The sequence below is a fragment of the Larus michahellis genome, chromosome 9 (genome assembly GCF_964199755.1).
Source record: "Larus michahellis chromosome 9, bLarMic1.1, whole genome shotgun sequence".
NCBI lineage: Eukaryota > Metazoa > Chordata > Aves > Charadriiformes > Laridae > Larus > Larus michahellis.
In genome coordinates, this window is record NC_133904.1 from 12,182,503 (window position 1) to 12,207,801 (window position 25,299).

At 37.0% G+C, this 25,299-nt stretch overlaps 2 protein-coding genes across 5 annotated transcripts in view; one reads left to right on the top strand and one right to left on the bottom strand.

Moving 5' to 3' along the window:
- GALK2 (galactokinase 2) overlaps window positions 1–1,015 on the bottom strand; it is a 49,406-nt gene extending 48,391 nt beyond the window's left edge. Inside the window, exon 1 of one of the 2 annotated variants that reach the window (XM_074601333.1) lies at window positions 740–1,015. Coding sequence is in view for 1 of the 2 variants with exons in the window: in XM_074601335.1 (XP_074457436.1) it covers window positions 740–742 (3 nt within the window). In the remaining variant the exon portion in view is untranslated. The remainder of the gene's footprint in view (window positions 1–739) is intronic. The other variant, XM_074601335.1, reaches the window with a different exon arrangement.
- Window positions 1,005–24,421, top strand: COPS2 (COP9 signalosome subunit 2). Of its 3 annotated transcripts, none has more exons than XM_074601336.1 (13): window positions 1,005–1,346; window positions 11,846–11,959; window positions 13,039–13,116; window positions 13,720–13,845; window positions 15,268–15,357; window positions 15,462–15,539; window positions 16,419–16,593; window positions 17,179–17,357; window positions 17,485–17,537; window positions 19,774–19,871; window positions 21,674–21,756; window positions 22,817–22,875; window positions 23,665–24,421. In XM_074601336.1, the coding sequence occupies exons 1-13, from the start codon at window positions 1,293–1,295 to the stop codon at window positions 23,807–23,809; spliced, it is 1,332 nt and encodes a 443-aa protein (XP_074457437.1). In that variant the 5' UTR covers window positions 1,005–1,292; the 3' UTR covers window positions 23,810–24,421. The 3 variants fall into 3 exon arrangements, with proteins under 3 accessions (XP_074457437.1, XP_074457440.1, XP_074457438.1); XM_074601339.1 differs by having other exon boundaries at window positions 1,167–1,346; window positions 15,247–15,357; XM_074601337.1 differs by lacking the exon at window positions 1,005–1,346 and adding an exon at window positions 6,039–6,304 and having other exon boundaries at window positions 15,247–15,357.
- The last annotated feature ends 878 nt before the right edge of the window (window positions 24,422–25,299 follow it).

Here is a 25,299-nt window from a genome sequence, read left to right on the forward strand (position 1 = left end):
CCTTCGTTCCTGTCAGAATTGAGCTAGCAACAGAGAAACTTGCAAATACTGCCTCCGGCCCAGCGGGGTTGGAGTCACCCCCAGCACCGTGCGTTGGGCCAGTGCCAGTTCTCCAGCAAAATGCACAATAAATTGGCAGTGCGATCCCCTATGGCGTTATTCCCCCCCCCCCCCCCGTTCGTGTGGTTCTGCCAGCTTCCCTCAAACACGCAGCCTCACAGCTCCCGTTTACCCCCCAAGATTAGTGGCTGCCCTTACTTTGAGGAACTGAGCTTTTCAAATGCATTTACAAGCTCCCGCGCTCATTGTTAATTGTCTATTTTGGCATGTATCTTAAAAGTTCCTAATATTCAACTCGTGAAGCTTTTAAGTGCTTGGACTGAGAGAAACATACTAAGATGGAAATTTCATCGTGGATTAATGTGTCTTCCCGAGGTAAAACTTTCTCCTGGTTAGTTGGTTGGCAGCATAGAAACACTTTTTTTTAAAAGACTTAGAAGTAGCTGTAGAAAAACAATAAATACTGTCAGAAACTGTAACGACGTAAACCAGCAACAGAAAAATCTGGAGACCCAGTAAATACTGCCAATTCCAGGAGCCCGTGAGAACCCCGGACCTGGTGGAGGTTGTGGCAAGGCAAAGCTTGTCTGTCCAGGGGTTCTGCCTCACGCAGCTGAAGGCAGAAATTAGTGTGTAACAGTATTTAGAAAGCCAGTCCTTCAAGGCCCGTGCTTCTTACCATTTAGGCCTTTTGAAACTGCTGCTACAGCGTTAATTGCCGATGGTAAACGCAGCGTGAGGCAAAGGGAGGGCAGGACGGGGCGCCACCGCCGCCATACCCCAGCGAGCGGCCGGCCTTTTTGAATTTCCCCTCCCGGGGCGCACAGCCACAAAGGCTTACATCCCCGGTGCGGGCGCCGGGATCGCAGCGGCTCACGCTCGGATACGCGGCCACCGGGGCGGGCGGGCGGCAGAGCCGCGGCCCGTCGCCTGGCCGGGGAGGCGCCTCCGGCGTGAGGGGGCGAGGTGGTGGCGCAGCGGGGGGCGGGCCGCCGTTGCTAGGGACCGGTTGCTGTCAGAGAGAGGAAACCGGCGGTGGTAGTGGTGCAGCGCCGATTGGGCTCCGTGCGCCCCGGTCCGGAGGCGGGAGGGGAGCGAGCAGCAGCGGGTTCCGGGCGGAGCGGAGCCACATTGGGCAGCGCCGCGCGGGGTTGTGGGAGAAGGGGCCGTTCCCCGCTGCCTCCTCCCTCTGCCGGCCCCCTTCCCCTCCCCCCGCCCGTCCTCCGGCCAAGATGTCTGACATGGAGGATGATTTCATGTGCGATGATGAAGAGGACTACGACCTGGTAGGGCGCGGGAAGGCGCGGGAAGGGGGGTCGGTGGGGCGGCCAGGGGGCCTGGCGGGAGCGGTGCCGCCTCGGCCGGTGCCGGCGCGGCGCCTCCGCCGGCCGCCGCAGCAGCAGCAGCAGCAGCAGCCCCGCCGGGTGCTGCCCCGTGAGGGAGCACTGACAGGATGAGTTTCCCACCCGGGGAGGAGGGGTGGTGGCAGCGGCTGCGAGGGGCGGGTGCTGCTGTTGGGAGCAGGCCCCGCCACCTCTGCGCGGAAAAAAAAAAACAAAACAAACAAACAGGCCAGCTCGGGCCCCGTGAAGTTAGCTAGGCCCCGGGCTGGCCCCCGCGGGCCCAACCAGGCTGGGCCCCCGTTTGTCTTCCGCAGGGGTCAGGGTGAGGGGAGGGCCCCGGCGCCCTGCCGCCCTCCCTGCCTTCTGCCCCTGGCCGAAAAGTCGGGCACGAAGGAAAGTCATAAAGTTTCCTGTCCTCCTGCCCGCCCCGGGCTGCGAGAGGTCCGCGGGGGTGGGTGTCACTCGTGGGCTTGAGAGAGCGTCAAACTGAGGGAAAAGTGGGGGGAAGAGAAAGAGGAATGAGGAGAAATGGCCACACGGCCGATTTCTGATGGAACGCGCCAAGGGGATACTCATTTTTAACTTTTTGCCCTTCTAGTCTTATTGAGGCTCTTGCGTTTTTTGTTTTTTTGTTGTTTTTTTTTGGGGGGGGTGTCTCTTTTTTTAAATTGCAAGGTTTAGGATTTTTCGTGCTATATCCAGTTACATTTTGTGATCAGGTCATTTTTTAAGCTTTTATGGTTAAAAAAGTGCTGCTTGCAGTTAGCAACAGACCAATTTAGCGGGGGGAAATTAGTAATATAATGGATAGTTTTGATGTAACGAATCTCCTTTAAATTATTAAAACTGAGGGTTTTTTACAGAGTAAAAAGCATCTGGGGGAGGTTAGTAAACTATAATAGCTGTCATATTAGAGACAAAATATGTTTTCTGTGCTGTCTGATTAGTTCTGTTGCCATTATATTTCAGCTTGAGGATTGGTTGGCTGTTTTTTGGCTTTTCTGAACTTTGCATATATTTTTAGAACGGAGGCGTTTTAAAAAAGCTGTGTATGGTTGAGGCTTGAGAGTCGGTATGTCATTCATTTCAGCTAAACCTGTTTTTACAGTATCGCAATTTCACTGAAAAACCCCAGATGCTCACTTCTGGAAGACTTGCTTTCTAGCAAATTATTTGATAATCATTTCTACTTATGAATTCACTTAAAATACTTGTCTGATTTTATTTGAAATAGTTGCCGGGCAATTTTTGTTGTGAGCTGCTCTGAATGGTTGGATGACGTTGGATATAGAATAAAAGCATCTGGGTTTGGTTTTGAGTTTTTTAAATTCACCTAAAAGTGCTTGTTTGACATGCATTGTGATCTTAACCTTATGAGCTGCTTGTATTAGTATTCCAAGAACTGCTAGTCTTCCACTTAAGTCCATGAATGAATTCACAAACTTGTTAAAAACAAGCTTTCTGAAGGAAATACAGTGAGACTATTAAAATAGTTTGTTGATCCAGTTTGTTCCAAAATCAGATTTCCATTCATTTTCATTAACACTGAAATCCATGTCCTGATTTAAAATACTGTTTATTTTTCCATGTGATACAATCAAGGGAATATGAAACATAGCAGAATTCATGTTGAATATCCGTAACATGAGAACTGGACATGGAGACATGGAGAGGAGTCATTGGAATTACATTTTTCAATCTTTAAATGCAGCTGTCTACATATAAATTTGAGTAAGAGTGCAGGTCTAAGCTCACAATGCGTTATGTCAGTTTTCACCAAGAATAATGTCTGGTCCAATGCTTTTTGGTTTTCCTGTGTTTCTTTTTCCTGAAGTACTTTCTTCGTCATGGGAAAAACCTTCCTGAAACTTCTTGCTTGCAGCAAATTTCAGCCCCTGGCTGTAGTAACTTTTCCTGGAGCGTTTTCATTATCGTTATTTACCACTAGCCGAGACCTTTCCACAATTTAAAAATACCGTTCATAATAACTAGAAGCATGTTAATTTTTTCTTTTCAGTATGTAACTCCCATGTAAAGCATCAAATAATACTAAAGCTACATCTTTAAATGAAACAGTTTTTTAAATTTAATGTGGATTTATAACTGATGGGAAAAAAAACCCAACCCAGAATTTAAGAATAAAGGTATTCCAGCTAGACTAGTTTCAGCATTCTTGGACTAACAAACCATGATTGGATGTTGTTTTCAAATGTGCTTGAGACTGTAATTGCAGTGTTCCACAAAATTGTTTTGGAAAATAGTTCAGGGCCCTGAAGACAAGGCCTGATTCTTCCTTTTATGTTGATACAAATCTAGTTAAATTAAGAGAAGACTATCAGGGGATGCATGATTCTCAAGTTCGGTGTAAAAGCTGCTGTAGAAGAGTTTGAAATAAAAAAAAAATGTGTACAAGACATAATTAAAAATAAAAGAGCACGTTTGAGTGTTGGTGAATTTATTTTTTTTTAAGGAATAGGAGGAGAGGCAGAAATTACAGTAACAGTTAATGAAAGAAGAAATAGCTATTTTGTTAAAATACAGTATGGTGAAACTAGATTCAGGCCTCTGAGGGTAGCTACTAGCATAAAAATAGTAGTTAAAAGAAGACTCCCAAAAAAGTTTTCATTTTGTCAGCTTTTATTAGAAGTAATTATGGCTGTTCCACTTTAAAAGTGCACTTGACCTGCTGATTATGTAGGACTAGTTACATTTCCTTCAGTAGGCAAATGTTTTGCACTTGAACTGAAATGTGAACAGATACTCTCTTTCCCAGCTTCATCATGGATTTTTGTATACTTCGAGTAATTACTACACTGTTAAACAACTGAAGACCACCCACTTTACAGATCATAATTATCTGTTTCTGCTTAGTTTTTCATTGAGTTGAAAGTCAAGGTTTTGCGTGTAAATGACCTCAGTTGTTCCTAGAGAAGTTAACTTTATCTGTTGGAAGTCTTGACATTAGGAAAAAAATTGATTTATATTTGTGGGTGGATGGACCTAGATTCACGATTTGCTAGTAATGTACATTGACAGTCTTGATTATAACATGGATTATTCCTCTTTATGCTTCAATGAACAGAGTAATGTTTACTGGTCATTATGAAAACCACTCAATTTTCATTTCTAGTTTGGTGCTGTTAGGTGCCTTATATGATTTCAGTCCAGATTCTTTTCACTAGTTTCAGCTTGAGGGTGGATAAGGAGGAAGAGGGAAAGACCATTGTAAATTCCATTTCTGTTTTCAGTCTCAGACAAACAGCTATGTTTAGAATTGACTTTGATACTAAATTCAGCCTTTCTTCAGGAGTTGATTCTTCCAGGCACAATGACAACACATTGACAGTTGTTGTAATACATCTTCTTGATTATTTTTTTTTGTTTGTTTTTTTTCTAAATAAATAAGGAATTTGTCTGCGGTGGTCTTAATGAAATTCAACTTTAAAATTAATCTGGGGTAGGATAGACAAATCTGTTTGCTGAGAAACTTGTCTTTTTATGTTATGGAGTTGTATCGTTTCAGTGAAGAAGAGCTGTATACAATTCCAATGAACAGCCAGCAGTTTGCAACCCAGTGAGGTGGCTACAGGTTCACGAGGATTGGCATGGCTCAAACATGGGGAGTGTACCTTCAGATTACTGAGGGTTACCCTTTTCAGGCTGTGTTGATATTAGGAAATAGGCAGTCTTACTTCTTATTTCAAGCTATCAGAAAGGCAGCTTAGTAAACGTGAATTGGTTTGCTCTATCTTTCCAACAGGAAGAAATATACTCCATTTCAGAAGGAATTTCTATAGGTAACCAAACTTGATAAGCAATCTCATCAGTAGACAGGGAAATTTTCCTACCTTGTATTGATGCATTTTTAATAGATAAAGTTGACATTCCATGCAGGTATTGTCACCTCTTCCCAACTCTTTATGTTTCAGTACTCATTTTAAAAAATACATGTATATATTGCAAACAAGAAAGTGATGCTGCTGCAAAAATAAGCATTTAGAACTAGGGAAATACTATGTCAAGCAGATCCACTTTACACTCTTCTGTTTCTTTGTTATGTTTGATTACATTAGTATGTGATTTAAAAAAATACAAACAAAAAAACCAAACATATAAAAAACCAAACAACAACAGTGAGCTTCACAAAGGACATGGGATATACTGTTCTCTAAATTAATTACTCTTTCATATTTTATATGGATTTAGTGTGTGTCCTGATATTTTGTTTTAGGCATTTTCTTCAGGCTCATCTTTAAACATAGAACTAATATATTTGGGACTTATTTCACTCATTACCATAATGTCTCAGAAGGAAGTACTGAGGCAAAAAGCATGAGAAAAATTAGCCAGTAAATTCTTTCTGTCTGAACATTGACAAGTGTTAAAAGTTCTGGGGTTTTGTGTTTGGGTTTTTTTGAGAGAGAGTTATTTAGCACTCTGTTCAGAACAGAGCTCCCCGGGATCTGATACGCAGTTGGGTGTTAACCAGAAGTAAGTTAGATCTAAGTTATGCTAAAACCTGGACTCTTAGAAAAGGATGCCTCTAACTATAGGAGAGCTGTGTGACAGAGGGAGAAACGGCACTTCTTTTTGATACTCTTTACGTGTCATAATACCATTTTTTTCCTTCTGCAGTCTGCTGTCTCATTCTGTGCATCTTCCAACTTCAGCTTAAAAAAAAAAAAAAAAAAAAAAAAAAAAAACAACCAAACAAGCAGAGCACTGTCTTTCCTTGGAACTCTACTGACCCCATTGCAAATCGCTGGTGTCACCGACTTCTTATTCCTGGTGTGGGCCCCGGTGTGAGCCAGCAGGCGCTAGATGACTTGCAGAGCTAGCGAGTAGGAGCAGAAGAGCAGAGACCTGGAATGTGGAAAGAAAACCGGGACTCCCAATGCACGGTTGAGTGGTTGCAGACTTCTTGCACAAATCACACTCTTGCTTTCAGTCTCACGGTTTGCCCCTGTTCTTTTGCTCTTTACTCTTTGACATTCCAGTCTGATTGCTTTCTTTATATTCATGTGCCTGGATACCAGTGGCAAATGCACATAGAAACTGTTATTTGCTTTTTGTCCTGGTGCCTGGGGGCTAGTGGTCCTGAAAGGAGGTTGTATCTCAGTGGGTGTCAGTCTCTTCTCCCAAGTAACAAGCAATGGGACAAGAGGAAACACACCAGGGGAGGTTTAGATTGGATATTAGGGAAAATTTCTTCACTGAAAGGGTTGTCAAGCTTGGAACAGGCTGCCCAGGGAAGCGATTGTGTCACCATCCCTGGAAGTATTTAAAGGACATGTAGATTTGGCACTTGGGGACTTTGTTAAATGGTGGACTTGATGATCTTAAAAGTCTTTTCCAACCGTAACAATTCTATGATTCTAAGAGCAAATGCAAAGAAAGTTGTACTTAGCGCTGGGATGGTGTTCGGTTGGTCACTTTTTCAGCCAGTGTCTATAAGCTAAGTGAAAACAGTGCATGTTCATTGTAGACGAAATGTTCAAGAAATTTAGCTGACAAGCTAATATATTAATATATTGAGAAGTTATTTTCTTTCTTTTTTTTTTTTTTAAATTGGCCCCATTTAGGCAACTGAACAACAAACAAGCTGTGCCCCCTGCCCCCCCCACCTCCCCCCCAAACCCACATCACTAGTGCTCTTGCAAAATATCAGGTCTTCACTCCAAATCCTAGAGTTAGCAGACCTCCTAAATGCCATGGTTATGAAACAAATTTAGCTAAAGTAAAATCAAATTTGTACCAGACTTATTCTCAGAAACAATTGCACTTCATTTAAAAAAAAAAAAAATGGTTTGAGTCAGCCCAATGGTTGAAATTTGGTAAAATTACCAGCAATTGAAAATTGACAGTAATAAGTATTGTTAACAGTGTCTTTGAAGGATAAATTTCTACAGAAATAGAACTCTTTGTATTGTGTCTTTTGTCTGGAAAGTTATCCTCTGTACAGCTACTTTCGCTGTTTTTTGGAAAAAGGGTTGCTAAGTAGGAGTTTGGTTCCTGTACAGTTAGTGAATGACACACAGAGAAGCAAAAGTTTAGATTATCACTCCACTTCTGATGCAGAGGTTAGGGAAGCGCTTTAGGCAAGAGAGGAGACAAGAAAATTTATTACCAAACAAGGGCAGTTTTCACAAAATATTTGTATCTTTGGTTTTGTACCTGTTTAACCAGGTTAATGTGCCACTCTAATCTGCTACGATACCACAAACCTACCGTTAAATGTCACTCGCTGATATAGTGTTACGTTCTCCCAAGTTCATGTACCTTATTCTGTCTGCGAGGGGAGGTGCCATGCTTCAAGAGCTCTATATAATCTCTCACGACTACGTTGATTAAGATTCCTGCTACAGTTTTCTGAAACCACAGCTGGTTTTCTTCCCCTCCCTGGTCACCTGCTCCTCTGCCGTAGCTCACCAGCCTCAGGACTGTGTCTGTGTAAGCATTGGTGGGCCGGTTCTTTCAAACCAAGCAGGACCAGCCATCATCAAGGACTCGTACAGTGTAAAATGTTGACTTGCTGCAATGAAGGTGATGCTAGGACCAGAAAAGAACAGGGAGAGTTGGGGAGTGCTGGATGCTCTTAACCTGCCTTTGCTGCTGGAGAAGCTGCAAATGGATCCATGCTGTAGAAAAGATGATTGAAGCTGAGTGGGGGGAATAGTCCTCCTGTGTGTGTTCATTTTAGAAGCTGAGACTTAATCTTTTAAAGCTGTTTACTAGATGAAATGAATTTTGTGAAAACTTAATGTAATAAAGACTTGTAAATTAATTTGGTTCCTTGGTACTAATTTAACTTCTATTAAAATTATTTGAAAGAACTATGTCCCAGGCAGAGTAAGCTACATCAGAGGTTTTATCTCCATAACAGTTGAGCTAGTGTGGTAATTTTTCTTCCCCCAAAAAGTGATGTGAGGGGATTATATTATTTATAACTGACTACATTTAGAACATGCAGATTTTCAGGGGAGCAATGCTTAAATAATGTCTTAACTTTTTTTAACAACGTTTTTTTTTTTTTAAAGGTGTACCAGGGCTTTCTAATTTCATGAGTAAGAATAAACCCCCCTCCACTTAACTGTTTTGATTCTCTCAGGAAGGGAGAAATAAATGGGTTTCAAAGATCAGTTCTGCATGCTCAGACTTCTGTTGTTTTCATTTGTACTGATAGTGTTGATATTAATTTAAAAAATATCACCAAGATCTTAATAAAGAAAATTCTTATGCCTGTTACTTTTTTTAATGTCAGCTGGAGCTAAAGTGTTGCACACAGGTGCTTTTATATCTTCAAGTTATAATTAAAGGTGTTCTTCACTATGCAGAATATTAGGTCTAGATTGTATAGTAGAGATTTTGAGAGTTATGTAGAAATCCTTTTTGTATTCTGATATTCTGCTTAAGTTTTGTGCACTTCTATTTTGGTACTGCATTGTTCGATGCAACAAACTTTCTGTCTAAAAGGGTTGAGTTGGGGAAGTTGTTCAGGCAGGAAGGAGAGCTGTTAAAAATGAGGGTGAGGAAAGGTTAGGCATTTGATATCTGAATTTACTGTACTGTTAAAAGATCTTTTCTGTTTTCAGTACTGGGAAGGAAATGCTTCTTTTTCTTAGTTTGAACTTTGAGGAGACAGCTTCACACTTTTCCTTTCCTCCTCCTTTCCTTTTGCTTTTGGCAAAAGCTGAATGTTCCCACATTGATATCATACTGCACTAAGTCATCTCTGCATCAAAAGAAGATAGAGTGCTGGTCCTTCTGAATTGATCAGCACTGGCATAATTAGCATTGATGCTTAAATTAAGATGCAGTATCTACATGGCTGATTTTTTTTTTTTTTTTTTTTTTTTTTGGATTGCCTACAGATTCACGGCATCATCCCATACTTAGTTCATGGTTTTAAAGCTTCCTTCACAGCCATTAAGTCTAAATGTGTCTTTTAAAGTAAGCACCTTAAGTTACATTATCCGGAAGTAGGAAAGCCCTATCACCCTTAGAGCTTTTAACTCCATATCAGCATCCTAAATTTGATGTGAGGCAAATAGACATCAAATGAAGGAAAAATCATAGAATGATTAAAGTTGGAAGGGACCTTAAAGATCATCTAGTTCCATTCTCCTGCCCTGGGCAGGGACACCTCCCACTAGACCCGGCTGCTCAAAGCCCCATCCAGCCTGGCCTTGAACACCTCCAGGGAGGGGGCATCCACAGCTCCTCTGGGCAACCTGTTCTACTGCCTCACCATCCTCACAGTAAAGAATTTCTTCCTAGTATCTAATCTAAATCTAGAAAAATATAGCTGTGAGAACATAAAGCACTACCTTTGATGCATTTCAAAGTGATTCCATTAGGAAAAAATGATCCCTGGACTTCACAGTTATTCTTTATTATGTATTAATATTATTATGAAAAGAGCTTTATGGGATATTTAAGCAGCATTGTGAAAAATTATCTGAAAAAAGGCTTCCTGCGCAAGTCCGCATCCAGCATCACTGCCAGAGCTAAGATGGAAAATCAGATGTTTCTGGCTTTAAGCTAACGGAGCACATTGCTTCCTAAAATGAATGAATTTAGTTTGCTTTCTTTTTATCTTTACAAATAGATACTTCTGCCAAAAGTAGTATCTATTTGTAATACATACTCATTGCTCATTGTTCAAATTTAGTATAAACAAGACATCAGATGATTACATGTATCTTAAATGCTATGCTGTTTAAGCTTTGGCAGCCAATACCTTCATAAGGTGCCTGATACACTTACAGCTGCTGACACCATGTGCATTTCTTGTAGCTGCTCCATTGATGTTGGATCAATAGGGTAAAGAATTTCCAAAAACAAGCTAACCAAAATGAAAGTCTGCCCGGTGAAATAAGACACTTGCTTCCTATTTTGTTTGCTGTTTTCAGTATTAAGTTCTATAGTTCTCTATGAATTCAGAAAACAGGTTTGTGGAATTCATTAGGCATTTAAGTCCACTGATTCTTACTAAAATACTAATAGTTGGTGTGAGTATAAATAAGTACGTATGTGAGCAATTTGCCTACACGCAACAAATAGAAACATTAGCAGGTTGAAGAATAAATGTCTCAGGGACCATGTTTAATAAAATTTGGTCTAACTGTGGGCTTCCATAATTCATTTTTCCATTAGAACTTCAGAAAACTTAAACTTTGAAAGATTTGCTTGTGCTGTAGGGAGGAGAGAGCTAATTTAAAACTTCTTTTTTGCCTTATCTTTTTTTCATTCCTTCCCATGGTTTTGAAAGGAGCCCATTAATATTAGCAATATATGAATGAACAAAAGAATAAATGTGCCTGATGAAGAATTACAGTAAAAGAAGAAATGCCAACTTAAAAAAAGCGTACCTGACTATGCATTGTTTATATTGTTACAAGGGAAGGTCACTCTGATAACAGTAACATTGAGATTTAAATAAATTGTGTTAAACGTTTTGTCTCCTGATAGCTAAGTACTGTTGAAAGAAGCTGGCTTGAAAACGCAGAAGTGTGAAATATTTTTAACTTGTGTAAACCTCAGATGAAAATATTATTTGAGTTTTGTTAGTGTTCCGTAATTCAGACATGCAACATTGTCCTTCAGCAAAAGAAGATAAAATACCTAGTTTTTTTCATCAGAAAAAGCCTCACGGTACCTTTTTTTTTTTTTAATGAAGTAATAATTGGTAGAAGTAAATTCTTCGATTTGTTTTGTGCTCGTGCACATGATAGGTAATTATTTGATTAAATTATTGTGCATATGCCCCCACCCCACCCTCTTTGGCAGTATCCTTAGCATTTTCTCAATCATCTCCTGCTTCTCAGCACAGAAGCAGCTGGTGTTATCAGCGTTATTCTTTTAATTTCCTTAGACAAGTATGAATCGTTACGGCATAAAAAGGCAGATTAAGGGGAGATTCATGGAAGCATTTTATATCCCTCATTGCTGAATCATTACTTGTGTGGCAACTCAGCCCCAGTCTTTTCTGTAGGTAGCAAAGGTCATATATAATAGAGTGCCTTTTAGAAGACTAGAGACCAGCATGTTCTCTCCCCCATACAGAAATGACATATGCTATTAGGCGTCTCTCCTTAAACACCAGAATTGGCAGAATTTTAATAATACAGTCTGTACTTGTCATAAAGGCGAAGTTGGTAGAGCTATGAGTTCATTAGTCCAGAAGAAACCTGTTGACAGGCAAGTGTTGGTGGATGGTGAGGCTGGCCTAGCAGTGGGAGAATGATGAAATCACGAGTCCATACCTGTTACATGCTCTAAACCTGAAGATTTTTCCATTAGTGTATAAGTATTTTCTGTGTCAGTTTTAGCAATATGTCTTACTATATTTTATCTATTTTTAGCAGAATATTAGATGTTCTGAACCTTTCTTTTTTTTCTCTGATTTTTATTTGTTTCTTCTTTTTTTCCTTAAAATGTAGGAATATTCTGAGGACAGCAATTCTGAACCAAATGTGGATCTGGAAAATCAATACTACAATTCTAAAGCTTTGAAGGAAGATGATCCCAAAGCAGCATTAAGCAGTTTTCAGAAGGTTTTCTGTCGTTATATTTTATCTCTTATTTTACATTAATTCACATTTTAAAATATTTGCTTAGCATTTGAGTTAGTTTCAGGAATTTTAAGAGTAATGTTTATATTTTAACTTACTGATGTGCTAAGTTTATCATTGGACGATTTAGACTCCTGTCTGACTGCCTTTCAGGATCGTTCTTAGGGGGCATAAATAGGACATGGAATAGTCCTATTTTATTGCAAAACTGAGTTTTTAATCTTCAGGATTTACTAAGTTAATTAAACAGTCCTAAGCATTTTTTCATGTGTCAGCTACAGAAGCCAGATCCATTAGGTTTTTTTTAAAATGAAATGGCGTTTTCCCCAGTGTCTTATGTAATGTATTATATTTGGTTTGCTATCCAATCCCAAAGCTTTAAATGTATAAATACTAAGTGACACAGAGTTTCTTTCCTTCATGGCAGTTTTAAATTTTTAATGTTTGTATGCTGCCACCAGAAAGCAATATGTTAGATGTAACTTTTAAAAGAAAAAACAGATTTTTTGCATCTCTTGGCTTATTTATAGTGTGTAACAATATTATATGCATGACTTTAAAAACAAAACCAAAAAACTTTCCAAAATTTTTACTTACAAAACGTTCCCTTGACCGTGTTACATTAAAGCGTAGAAGCCTTTCTGATATGTGAAGAAACTATAGTAATTCGGAAGTATACATTTTTTACTAATTTAGTCAAGGGGCATTGAGTCAGTTTTGCAGGGGGTGTTAGAACTTTTTTGTGTATGTGTGTTTATGGAGTGGCATTAAAGTTTAGTGTTTGGTCTTAGACAACAACAAAAATCTATAAATAACAATTCACCCTCCCTACATCAGCAAAGTTGTGAAATCTAATAAGATGCATACCCCACGCTGGCTTTCTCAATAATATCAGGGAAGAGTAAAATTGAAGAACAGGGAAGAGTGAAACGTGACTTCATAAGGAACAAAGTGGGGGAAAAAGGCATGTATGGGATATGTACATTTTAAGCAAGATGCAAATCCATTTAAGTTTGAATAAAGCTTTTATAAATATTGTTTAAAAAATTCTTCTATTTCAGGTTTTGGAGCTCGAAGGTGAAAAAGGAGAATGGGGATTCAAAGCTCTCAAACAGATGATTAAAATAAACTTTAAATTGGTAGGAATTACAGCTATCGCTTGACACTAAATGACATAAATATGTATTTGATCCAGAGATCTTAAGTTGTTATTCTAATTTATGGCTGTGACAACTAAATCTGCCAGAACTTGTCTTTTGCAGCCTTTAATGGCTAATACAGGCATGGCAGGGAAATTATATGGTGGTTGCAAGTCAAAGGCAAAATGGATGCAAAATAGCTGCTGTAGTCAGCTGATACTCTTGAGAGTTTGAGACTCAGTCCTTGCTATCCTGAGGTGTCATACCATTGAAACCAGTAATGTTTCTATATACATTTACTTCACCGTAACAAATCAGTGAAAAATTCATACGCTACATATGCAACCATTCCAAATAGTTGTACAGCCAACTCCGTTTTCTTTGTTGAGCTAAGTATTTTAAATGTCTATTCCATGCACTCTTGCTGAAGCGATTCCTGATTCTGCTGCTTATGAATAAAGTGGTGATGTAAAATTCCTAATAGCAACAACTACTGCATAGTCTTTCTGTTACGCTTTCTTTTCTGTATGTGTATTTGCAAGATATAACTCAGTTTTTAAGCATTAAAATAAAAATTATAATGTAATTTTATTTTTCTTTTAGACTAACTTTCCTGAAATGATGAACAGATATAAACAGCTATTGACCTACATACGGAGTGCAGTTACAAGGAATTACTCTGAAAAATCCATCAATTCTATTCTTGATTATATCTCTACTTCCAAGCAGGTTAGATCATTAGTTCTTTCATCTTCATGGTTTTCCTTTTTAACTGTGGACTTTTCTGTGTATGGTAGTCTGTTGATTTGTTTGGGTTTTTTTTATCTTAATAGAGAACATTTGCAGTATTAATTTGTTGTCATATTGTTAAAATATATTTCCTGCATTTAATGGATTCGGTCAACACACATAGCTTCTCATAAATTTGTCTTTTTTTGGCAATATTTACCTGTGATTTCTATGCTAATAAGTAAATACTTTTTTTCTTTCTTTTTTAGCGTAGTAGCTACACATTATAAGTACTTTCTCAAATATAATTTCTAATTAAACAATACTTTTTTTCTTTTTTTTTACTTTGTGAGGAGAGGGGAATCTTTGAAAAACATTGCAATTAACTGTTGGTGTTAAATACTGCCTGTCTTTGAGTGTACTGTGCAAGCTAGGTACATCTTCATAGATACACAGCCCAGCTCCCTTTCATTTGTGGTGTTGTAGAAGCTTTACAGAGAGTAGGAAGCTCCCCTGACTAGCTGGAAGTAGCACCTGCATATGGATGATCAGCGGTCTTTAATGATGGCTCTTCTGTCATTATCACAATCCTACATGTCCTGCCACTCATAGGAAATGGAAGTTTAATAGTTGAATGGTGGTTTACTCTTAAGGTCTAAAGAGTTTACTCTTAAGGTTTACTCTTATTGTCTTAGACTGTAACTTGTTGGTAGAGATCAGTGTGTTTGGTCTCAATGCAGTTGGAGCCAGACCTGGAGAGACAAGCTGGAAATCTTAACTTGATGTATTGCCCCAGATCTGTTATCCCCAAAAGAAAAATGGCCTTAAATAATACTAATGCATTCTCTGTAGAACCTTTTTTAAAGGTCTCGCTCAGCACTTTGATTACCATTTGGATGTTGCATTTTTGGGGTTTATGCAAAGAATCGGTTTGATGTGCTCAAGAGCTTCTTCCGCACAGCACTGATAGTATAGAACATCTTTTTCTTTGACCATTTCTCTCTCTTTCTAAATCATATTTTCTTTTTGATATGTAAATTATTTTTGTTTTTCTTATTTTAAGTAGGAGCAAGGTTGCCTGTTAGTGTTTGTCTTTTGTTACACAACATAAGAATTTTATTACTTGGTTATATAAGATGAGCTTGTATAAGGTGGCTTTCATTTTTCGCTAACACGATAGATGGTTGCAAATCTTAAACTGTGAATACTTTCTTGTTCTATCTATTTCATGTAAGAAAAGCAAGTGTACTTATTTTTGTTACTTTAGAAACTCTTTACAATTTAAAAGCAGACATTCAATAAGATGCTGATATCTTTCTTATTTTGAAGTTCAAGCATGCACTTTTAGTTTGTTCAGATTTACTTTATTAACAGGTACAAATTTGCTGTTTACAATTATAGAATTCTGATTTTTTATGTCAGATGGATTTGCTTCAGGAATTCTATGAAACAACACTCGAAGCTCTGAAAGATGCTAAGAATGATAGATTGTGGTTTAAGACAAACACAAAGGTAAAATATATAACTTACTGTTCTTTGCTTTTGTTTGTGACACCACCTTTTCAGATTGTGAAATCTTAATAGACCTTAGTACTTCAATTTTTTTTTCATTACAGCTTGGCAAATTATATTTAGAACGAGAAGAATATGGAAAGTTACAAAAGATTTTGCGTCAGCTGCATCAGTCATGCCAGGTACCTTTGCGTTCTAAATCACTGTAGCTTAGTACACAACATTGATTTTTATTTTTTTTTACATCTGTTGTTGGCCTTTGAGGCATGTTGTTGAGCTTTAGTACAGAGAGAAGAAATAGTGTGCCTGCTTTAATTTGTTAACTGTTTAATAACATGAACAAAAAATGAGTTTTTAAAAAGTGTTTTATTCCCTGCTTAAAGATGAGTTTTTAAAAAAGTATTCACAACTGCTGATTAAGTTTCCTTTTAATCATTTCCGTGGCCAGTCTGGCCCAAACCACAACAAAGGATGAGAAACACATATGAATAATCTATAATGCATAGACATTTATTTTAAAATATAGTGAAGATTCCCAGTGAGCTTTACTCAAAACTGAAAGTACAGTTGCTACTTTCCCCCTTGGAAGGGGAAAAAACAAATTAGCCATGCAGCCTGCTGCACTTGTTTGTGTCCCCTTTTCTTCCTCCAGCATGGAAAATGGGTTACAGATATCTGGGAAATGGTTCTGTTATAGGCAGCAGAAGAGTCGTATGTATTATCTGTATGTATGTGGGTGAGTCATTGCATTCATATACTGAGAGTGCGGTTTAAGGGAAGTGGAAAAGAATAAAGGGCAAAGTTCTGAGAGTTGTTATAAGGAAAACATTTAATTAAATAAAAAACCTGTCTTTATTAAACAAGGCCTTCAGAGCTTGGCCTGTGATAAGTTCTTTGAGTATTATGTTTTGTGTTAATAGTTGAATTGTAAAGTTTTAGGAATATCCTTATTTCTGACAGGAAATTACTGAGAGTATTTGTTAATCAGTTTTTTACTAGTATAAAACTGAAATCACTGTTCTCTTAAAATTTCACAGTATTTATTACTTAATCTATCCTAGACTGATGATGGGGAAGATGATCTAAAAAAAGGTACTCAACTATTGGAAATCTATGCTTTGGAAATTCAAATGTATACAGCACAGAAAAATAACAAAAAACTTAAAGCACTATATGAACAGTCATTGCACATCAAGTCAGCCATTCCTCATCCACTGATCATGGGCGTTATCAGAGGCAAGTTAATCTTGACTTTTTCATTTAACTTCTGTTGCATAGATTAGTTTTATGAAAATCTGATAATGAATGTTTTTTCCAGTTCCAACTATAAAGACAGAGGATCCTGTAGATTCAGAGGCAGACAAACTGTATATGAATAAAGTACCAGTGGGTAGTTCAGAAATAAAAGGAGATATAGAGTATTTCTCAATTTTTCTGTGTGGTTCTGCTCAGCAGATTGGGAAAATTCCATAAATATAGGAAGTTCGTTGCCTTTGAAATGGAGCTAAATTCCATTATAGTTTTTACAGTATTTTAACATAAGGTTAAATAATCATTGGCTGTGAAGATTAGTGTTCTTTTAGATTTATGGTGTGGGTTGGTTTTGTTTTTTCTTCTTTGGAATGGGTTCATTAAAATGGCAATGCTGTATGTGAAGTCCCTAATGCTTTTTTTTTCCCTAATGATTTCAGAGAATGCAAAGACTCCTGAAAATATTTCAATAATCTATTTAGAAATAGCGTGGAACTTCTGAGTACAATTATTGTAGTCAGCAACAAGCACGCAGTGTTCCTTTTCTCTTCATCTGTGTTTTCTTTTCAGAATGTGGAGGCAAAATGCACTTAAGAGAAGGAGAGTTTGAAAAGGCACATACTGATTTTTTTGAAGCATTCAAGAATTACGATGAATCAGGGAGCCCCAGAAGAACCACTTGCTTAAAATACTTGGTCTTAGCAAACATGCTCATGAAATCTGGAATAAATCCGTTTGACTCTCAGGAGGTATTTTTTCTTTCTTTTTCCTTTTTCCCCCCCTTTTCTGAATTCATAGGGAAATTACCCAAAAGGTGCAAATGGAAAAAAATATTTAAAATCTAAACATATGTATTGTGCTTTCTTTTCTGTGTAGGCTAAACCATACAAAAACGATCCAGAGATCCTAGCAATGACAAATTTAGTAAGGTAAGATTTTAATTTTTCTGGAGAAGAGAATAAAAAATAAAAAAGATACAGTGTCCAAACCAGAAGTGAAATGTTTTTAGAGGTGGCTTTTCTCTGCACAGCTAACACAGTTATTTCATAAATATTGAGCAAATATTTGTCAATCATTTGTTTTTCTTAAGAAACTTCTATTTACTATGACATACCAAAAGTATTTATTCTCTACCAGGTAGGGGTACAGAAAAACGCTGTTGTCTTCTGCTATGGTGAATTTCTTATGCAGTGGCAAAAACCTCATTTCTTCCCTTAAATAAAGTTGTCCTACCTTGTACTGCAACCAGGCTTTAGGGTTTGGCTGATTATATGTGAGAAACTGAGATGATTGACACCAAATACCAAAGCCAACAGAATAATTGGATGCATGGATATGTCATGATTACTAAAGGAGTTTCACAATTCAGGAATACAAAACTGAGCTCCCAAGTGATCTCCCCTGTCCTTCACGTGAAAATTGAATGCTTCGTTACCTCTTAGAGGCAACTGTGATGTTACAACTTTTAGGGTATTAATATCATCAGGCAAAATAAATTGAACTGAGGCAGTTTTTGTGTATTGTGCAGTGAAGCTAACCTGTTCCATCGACTCTATCCTGCCTTTGCTTTATCAAGTGGAAAAAAAAAAAAAAGAACAATGTGTAGGAGAACTTGTCCCACCTTTTCATTACGTAAGAAGTAATGTCTGCTCACATTTTGAAATACACAGTTCATCTCATGTTGGAACAAACCTTGCTCTGATGCTGCTTTGGTCCTGCACCATTGTATTGCATACAAATTGTTTCTGAAAGTGAGGATGTTTGTTATTGACATAATGATGAATAAATGACTTGGCAGTTTATGAAGTGACAATTTCCATTAATTCCACTTCAGACATGTCTTTTCTATTTCACTGTCATAGTTTCATGTGAATTTGAGGCAGAAGGAACTCCAGATGGCCTCACCCAATCTGATTTTATTCATTTTCCTAATTTATATCTTTTATCTTGACATTTGAGTATAACTGCTTCTTTAAAATTAATAATGCAATTAAAGCAGTGTAGATAAGAAATATGCAGAAGATAAAATCAATTCCAAAGATTACAGTTATGTTTTAAATTCTTCTTTTACTCTACATTGGGAATTTGAATGTTTTACATATGGTAAAGAGACATTACATACAGTACAAAGTGTCAATTCCATTCATATAACTGCATTTATAAACTCATCAAGTTCCACTTTAAATTTAACTCGTCTTTTTCCTGTGCATTTTTATGATATCAAAGGATGACTTTTTTTTGACCATTTTAAAACCAGTTTGAAAACATACAGAGACTGTGAAGGGAAAATAGACAGTGTTTTTAAAATGTTTCATGGTTAGTATGAAACAGAAATTGAAAGCATGTATCGAACTTCCAGGTTAAATATTGATAGTCTGTAGCTTAATATAACAAAATTACTGAGTAAGTTTGATTGGTTAGTGGATAGTCCCTATTACAGCTGACTGTTCCTGTAAGAAAAGATAAGTCGAGTTGTAAAACCATTATATTTCAAGAAAAAGATCTTGTTTCAGTGGTTACAGCTCTTACCTTTAACTGACTTTGTGGTGCCACTGCTGAACAATAGGTGCCTAAACCCACCTTCTTCTTGTAATGCTTTCTCAGATAACGAGATTGACTAGTTAAACAATATATGTACTAAAAACAAGCTATAAATAAAAATCTAAAAGGTAATATTGTGCCAAAATTACTTATGGTTAATCCTGGAAGTTGGGATTTCTTCCATCTGCCAGTATTTTTAGGATTCAGCTTAAAATGGACATTATAGAAAGAGCAACAGCCGTCTGTGTTCTTTTTGGCTCTTATTTGTTCCATAAAGTATGGCTTCATGAAGCCAAAATTTAAGTAACGATTCTTTTCAAAATTGGCTATTTTTAGGGTCTAGGCTTTTTTAAAGAATAAATGCTTCAAGTACAAAAAGTTTTGAAACAAGAGCGTACTTGCGAAATAACTGAATATTCGTACTAAAATTTTGTAAATGCTACTAAAATTGAAATAGAAGAAAGGTCATTCCTTTTGCATCTCATCTTGACTTATAAAGATTCTGAATATAATTATTTGCCACCAACACTTAATACAGGGGGGTTTTTTTTATAAGTTGTAGCACAAAGTCTCATGAGTCTGTTTTTTAAAAAATAATAATTCAGTCTCCTGTTTTTTCTGAAGTGCCTATCAGAATAACGACATCACTGAATTTGAGAAGATTCTGAAAACAAATCACAGCAACATCATGGACGATCCCTTCATAAGGGAGCACATTGAAGGTATTTTTGCAGGCTATTTTAATCCTTTTTTTTCACTACTTGGTAAGCTTTTTTTTTCCCCATGGTTTATTTTTCTTCTTGGCAGAATGAGAGTTCTTTTGTAATTACTTCTGGGCAATTCCCTTACTGTTTCCAGTTTCTTTAAGAGGTTGGTCAAAGCCAACATGCATCTAGGCGTGTAGAATGACTGTGAAGAATTGCAGGAATGATGAAAGTTTATTCTAAGACAATATCTACAGTGGTGTTAGGCGCTGACTGTTTTTTCCTTTGGAAGGATTAAATGAAGGCAACCCTTACTTGTAAAGGTTTGTGTCAGTCTCCAAGTTAGATGTTTGCTAGTTTATAAGGTTAATTTTCTGCTTCAGATTAGAGACAAAATAGGTAGATAATGTAGTGAAGGTTGCATTAATAAATATGTAGTAATAAAATATGTAATAAGATACATAATTCTAATATATATATATTGAAAACAACATTTGGATTTATAGTACCTGTACTTAATAAAGCAGGGGAACACACTAACACATGCCGATGCATTCCATTAACATGACAAAATAAAGTTACCCCTGGCATTTGTGATGTATCTGAGAATTTAAAAGTCTCTTCACTTGAATATAGTGTTCAGTTTTTCAGATAACTACTGTTTTCATCAAGAGTAGGGCTTACTGTGGCATTGCAAGATAATTTAGCTGGATAGTTACATGAAAGAAAAGAGTTAAATCCAGAGACCTGGTTTTATTATGCGTATTGTTTGTAAAAGAGAACATGGCAAACAGCAGGGGAAACTAAATATAACGCCTCTGCTGCTGTTACATGTCGACTGCTGGTGAGCTTCAAAGTCTTGTAGGGAGAGACTCTAAGATGAGAGAGATGGGTGCTTAAGGAAGAAAGTATGACAGAACTGTAAAGCAGGAGGAGGAGGACAGTTGAATCAAGGGATTGAAGAGAATTTGAGTTTCACCCCTTACATGATAGCAGTCTTCTAGTGATATCCAGGGATGAAAAAGACAGTCCCATCTTATTCACTCTGTAGTGATACAGAATGTGTGTTTGTTGGTATAATGTTTACATACCTTGCCTCATTGTTTTAATCTCCTTAGTTTTATTGAGATATGTAATTTGGTCTTCAATATTATTTTTCATTATGTAAACAGTCCTTGAGTAACTAGTTAGGTAAAAATGGTTCTAGCTCTTTCCCTGTTAAATTTAAATTTGTAATCTATGCTTTCATTTTATCCAAATTTTCTTTAGTAATGTAAAAATTTCTGAAATAATGGCTGCACTATCGTATCTAAGAAAAATCAGCTACTTCATGCAGATTCTGTTTTATACTACTTCTTCGGTTCCTTATAATTATACTACTAGGCCCTGATGTTTTAACTTAACTTCATGGGGAATAGTCACATTTTAAATGCATGCAGACTTAAGTTTCAGAGCCTTAAGAATAACTCTTTTCATTTTTGTACAAGACAAGTATTCTAACCATATATTAGAGGGGCAGACGTACTTGGCAATAATCTGTGTGATTTATCCAGTTAGTTTGAATAATATAAATTTTTACCAGGGAATACGTTTTGCTCCATCTTTAAACAGTTTTCAACTCTATCTGTCCATCTTCAGAGTTACATATTGCTTGGATCCTTGGAAAAGGAGGGTTCCTTTATTTTGCTGTGCTTCCTCACCTCACTGAATTACTACCGTAAAAGTTCGTGGTAGTTAGGATATCTTTCTATATGGAGCTGTATTGCATCTTCATTTCAGTACTGTTGTTTTTACAGTATTTGTTTTTTCTTCTCTTACAGAGCTTTTGCGAAACATCAGAACACAAGTGCTTATAAAATTAATTAAGCCTTACACAAGAATACATATTCCTTTTATTTCTAAGGTATGTGTCAGTGGAGTCTTGCATTTGCTTAAGTAAATGATTAATTGTGAATAGAAGGTCTCAAATAAATACAGCGCTTCCAGAAATAGAACATCTAAAATATAATCTAAACCATAAAGCAGTGCCGATGCACTGTTAGCAGCTTTACAGTGCTAAAATGTAAATTTCAAGTGTTGTCCAAACGCTTTTTATAATATGTGCTACGATATACTTCTAAAATACTCAATTACCATATTCTACTTGGTGTAGAAAAGCACTTTTCTGAAGAGAAATAGAAGAAGTGAAATTCGTATAATTCAAAATGTAATTATGAATGTAAATTTTATGAAGATAAAAATCCAAATTTTAATTCCTTTTGTTCAAGAGAGATCTTCAAATTGTCTGTGTTGTAAGAGTTACAGAACTGTGGTAATAGAACAAACCAACTATAAAACTAGAATCACTGGTTTCATTCCCTAATCTAGAAAGAGCAAAATCAAAACGCAGTGACAATAGTGACTATTTCCATCTGCTGTCTGTGATTTTTCTTGCAAAAATTCACAGCATTCCAAAATATATGATGAAGTATTAGAAATGCCTATTTTTTTGCTTAAATTGTCTTCAGAACTCTGTATGCCTTTTTTTTAAGCTAGCCTTAACATTTGTAGAACTTGCTTGAGCCAGAAGATGCAATTAGCCTTCTAAACGGTTTTGAGTACAGACCCATTCTTTTCTGATAATTATTGTCTTATTTTATTTCCTGGGTTCTTTTGTGGGTTCGGTTTCTTTTTTCGTTGGTTGGGGTTTTTGTTCAGTCAGTCAGCAAAGGAATTCCTCTTCTGGAGCTTCCAAAAATTTTGCTTTAGCCTCTTCAGCCTTTTCTGAGGTTACTGATCTCTTCATCATTAGACATATATACTTTGGGTGGAGTTCTTTTGATGTATAGATCATTATTGAATTGATACTTTTTAACAGTAAGAAACAGAAATGAAACCAAATTCTGTGAATGAAAATAAAGATTGGAAGGATCTAATGTTGCAAAACAGAGTAGCAGCATAATGAGTTTTTCTTTTTCTTTTAGGAGTTAAACATAGATGTAGCTGATGTGGAAAGCTTGCTTGTGCAGTGCATATTGGATAAGTATGTACTTTATTCTTGATTACTGGCCTTTAATTACTTTAAAATAATGGAAGTATACAAGAAGCAACAAACCCAATATTTTTGTGCGTTGTGACAATACTGGTTGATTTTTGGAACTGAGAGGTAATGATGCTGACTTTAGATTTGCTTCACTTACGAGCAGTAAAGTATACCTCTAAGACATGAGGCAAGAAAATTATAGAGAGAGATTAAGTGGGATGTTTTCACTTGAATTTTGAATTATGTAATAAATTACTTGAATTATTATTAAATTATGAAAACTATTATTAGTAGTAATTGCTGCTTATACCCATGTATATTTTTGAGTACATTTTCAAGTTTACAAATTATTAGTCTGCTCTCGACTGTAAAAACTTAACTACAATTCGTAAGATTTTTTTGGGAGAGTAACTTCTTGCATCTCCTAGGAAAATGTAATCCATACATGGGTTTATATTTTAATTTCTTTTTACATAAATCTCCATATTTCATGATTCCTTGCCTTTCAAGAACTGTTTACCTCATACTGCTTCAGACTTTATATGTGGGTCATAGCGAAGGAGATAATATATGTATTGCCCAATGAATTAGTTCATTTGATTTCCAATCATGATGACAACTAAATAAGCAGTACTACCCAGGACAATATATTACAATAAGTGCTGAATTCTGAAATGGACTTTGTGTCTCTCTTGTATAAGACATCATCTTATTTTACCTCTGATTTATTGTTAGCTCCTCTTTCCATGTGCATTATCAATTTATAGTTATTTATTTATTTGCTTCTAGCACTATACATGGCCGAATTGATCAAGTCAACCAGCTCCTAGAACTGGATCATCAGAAGAGAGGTGGTGCACGGTATACTGCGTTAGATAAATGGACCAACCAACTAAATTCTCTCAACCAGGCTGTAGTCAGCAAGCTGGCCTAACAGAAAACAAGCTTTTACAAACGTACTTAAGGCAAGAGTGCAGTGATGTAAACCTTTAAAGAACTGGGAATGGCAAAACTACTGTCGGTTGGTGTGCCCTGAAATTATTGGAGTTATGGCAGAAGTGCTTTTTTGATCAGCTGGTTTGTGTTTTGCTGCTGCATTAATCCCAAGAAAAAAAACAGCTTTAATCTCCAGAAGAAAACCAAAATACCACGGGATTTATGCTGTATTGACATCTTGCCCTAAACATACAACATCCTAGTAATTTGTCAAAGGGCAATTAATGACCAGAGAGAAGATTTTTGTCATGATTTTAAATACACTGACACGTTACTGTTGGTTAAATTTAAACATGTTTTACCTGCAGAAATTCTCTCACAGAAATAACCTGCAATAACTTGAAATGCATACCCTTTTGAACACTTCCTTTTCTCATGTATAAATTGAAATGTTTGCTGCATTTTGCAAAATGTCAGTTCTCCAAAAATGTGTCCGTATATTTCTGTACCTGCAGTGTAGTAAAGGTTTAGAAGAAACCCCATAATTATAGTGGCATACTGTCACTTAGGTTTCAAGCAGCAAAATAAACAGTGCAGTTCAGAAATTGTACAGTTTGTTTCTTGATGTGCTTTCATTATACTTGATTTTTACTTTTAAAAGAAAATAGGCATTACTTCATCCTCACCTCACTTATGAAGGACAACATGGAGATTTTAAGTCTAAACCTTGGTATGTGTGCTGTTGATTTTTCTTTTTTCTTTTTCCCCTGGAAATTGTTAAACGTAAATACTAAAGAGTTTAAAAGCTGACATTTAGCAGTCTTGCTAACTGACTTTTATCTTGCAAGATACCAAACTATTATCAGTCCTGTATTGTTGATGTTGGTGGGTATTTGGCACTTCTCAGGAATATGGTCGGTTTTCATTTTGGTACTTCAAGAATAGTTTTGCCAGGCAGTACCCTGGGAATAGAAATGCAGGCCCTACTTGTTACCTCTCTGCCTAATCTGTGGTCTTTTTGACCAAATTCAGTGTATATAAAAAGACACTATGTATAGAGTGGGGACCAAGCACCGTGACCTCAGTAATAATGGAATATGTTCTGTCCCAAATGTTTGATTGTATTGTAGTCCCTTCAGAGCTGCTATTCGAGTCCTGAAGTCCTGCCACATAGTAGGCACATGCCTTTGATGTCCTAAGATTTTGGGATCATCAGATCCATTTAAACTACAGAGCTGCAGTGTTGACCACAGCAATTTTTCTTCCGGTAGCAGCTTGTTTGGAGCTGAGAGAAAAAGCTGCAAGACTCTTGCAGGTCTCAGGAATGTAGAAGGAATTTTGTAGGTTCGCTTCTTCCATAACTGCAAGTACTCTGTTTTAAAGCTGAGGGTATGGTGTAATGGTGCACAAAGCCATGCCACACACAGTCATTGTTATAGTAGAAGGAAAAATATGTATGTGGAGCAATTAACACCATCCAAAAAATAA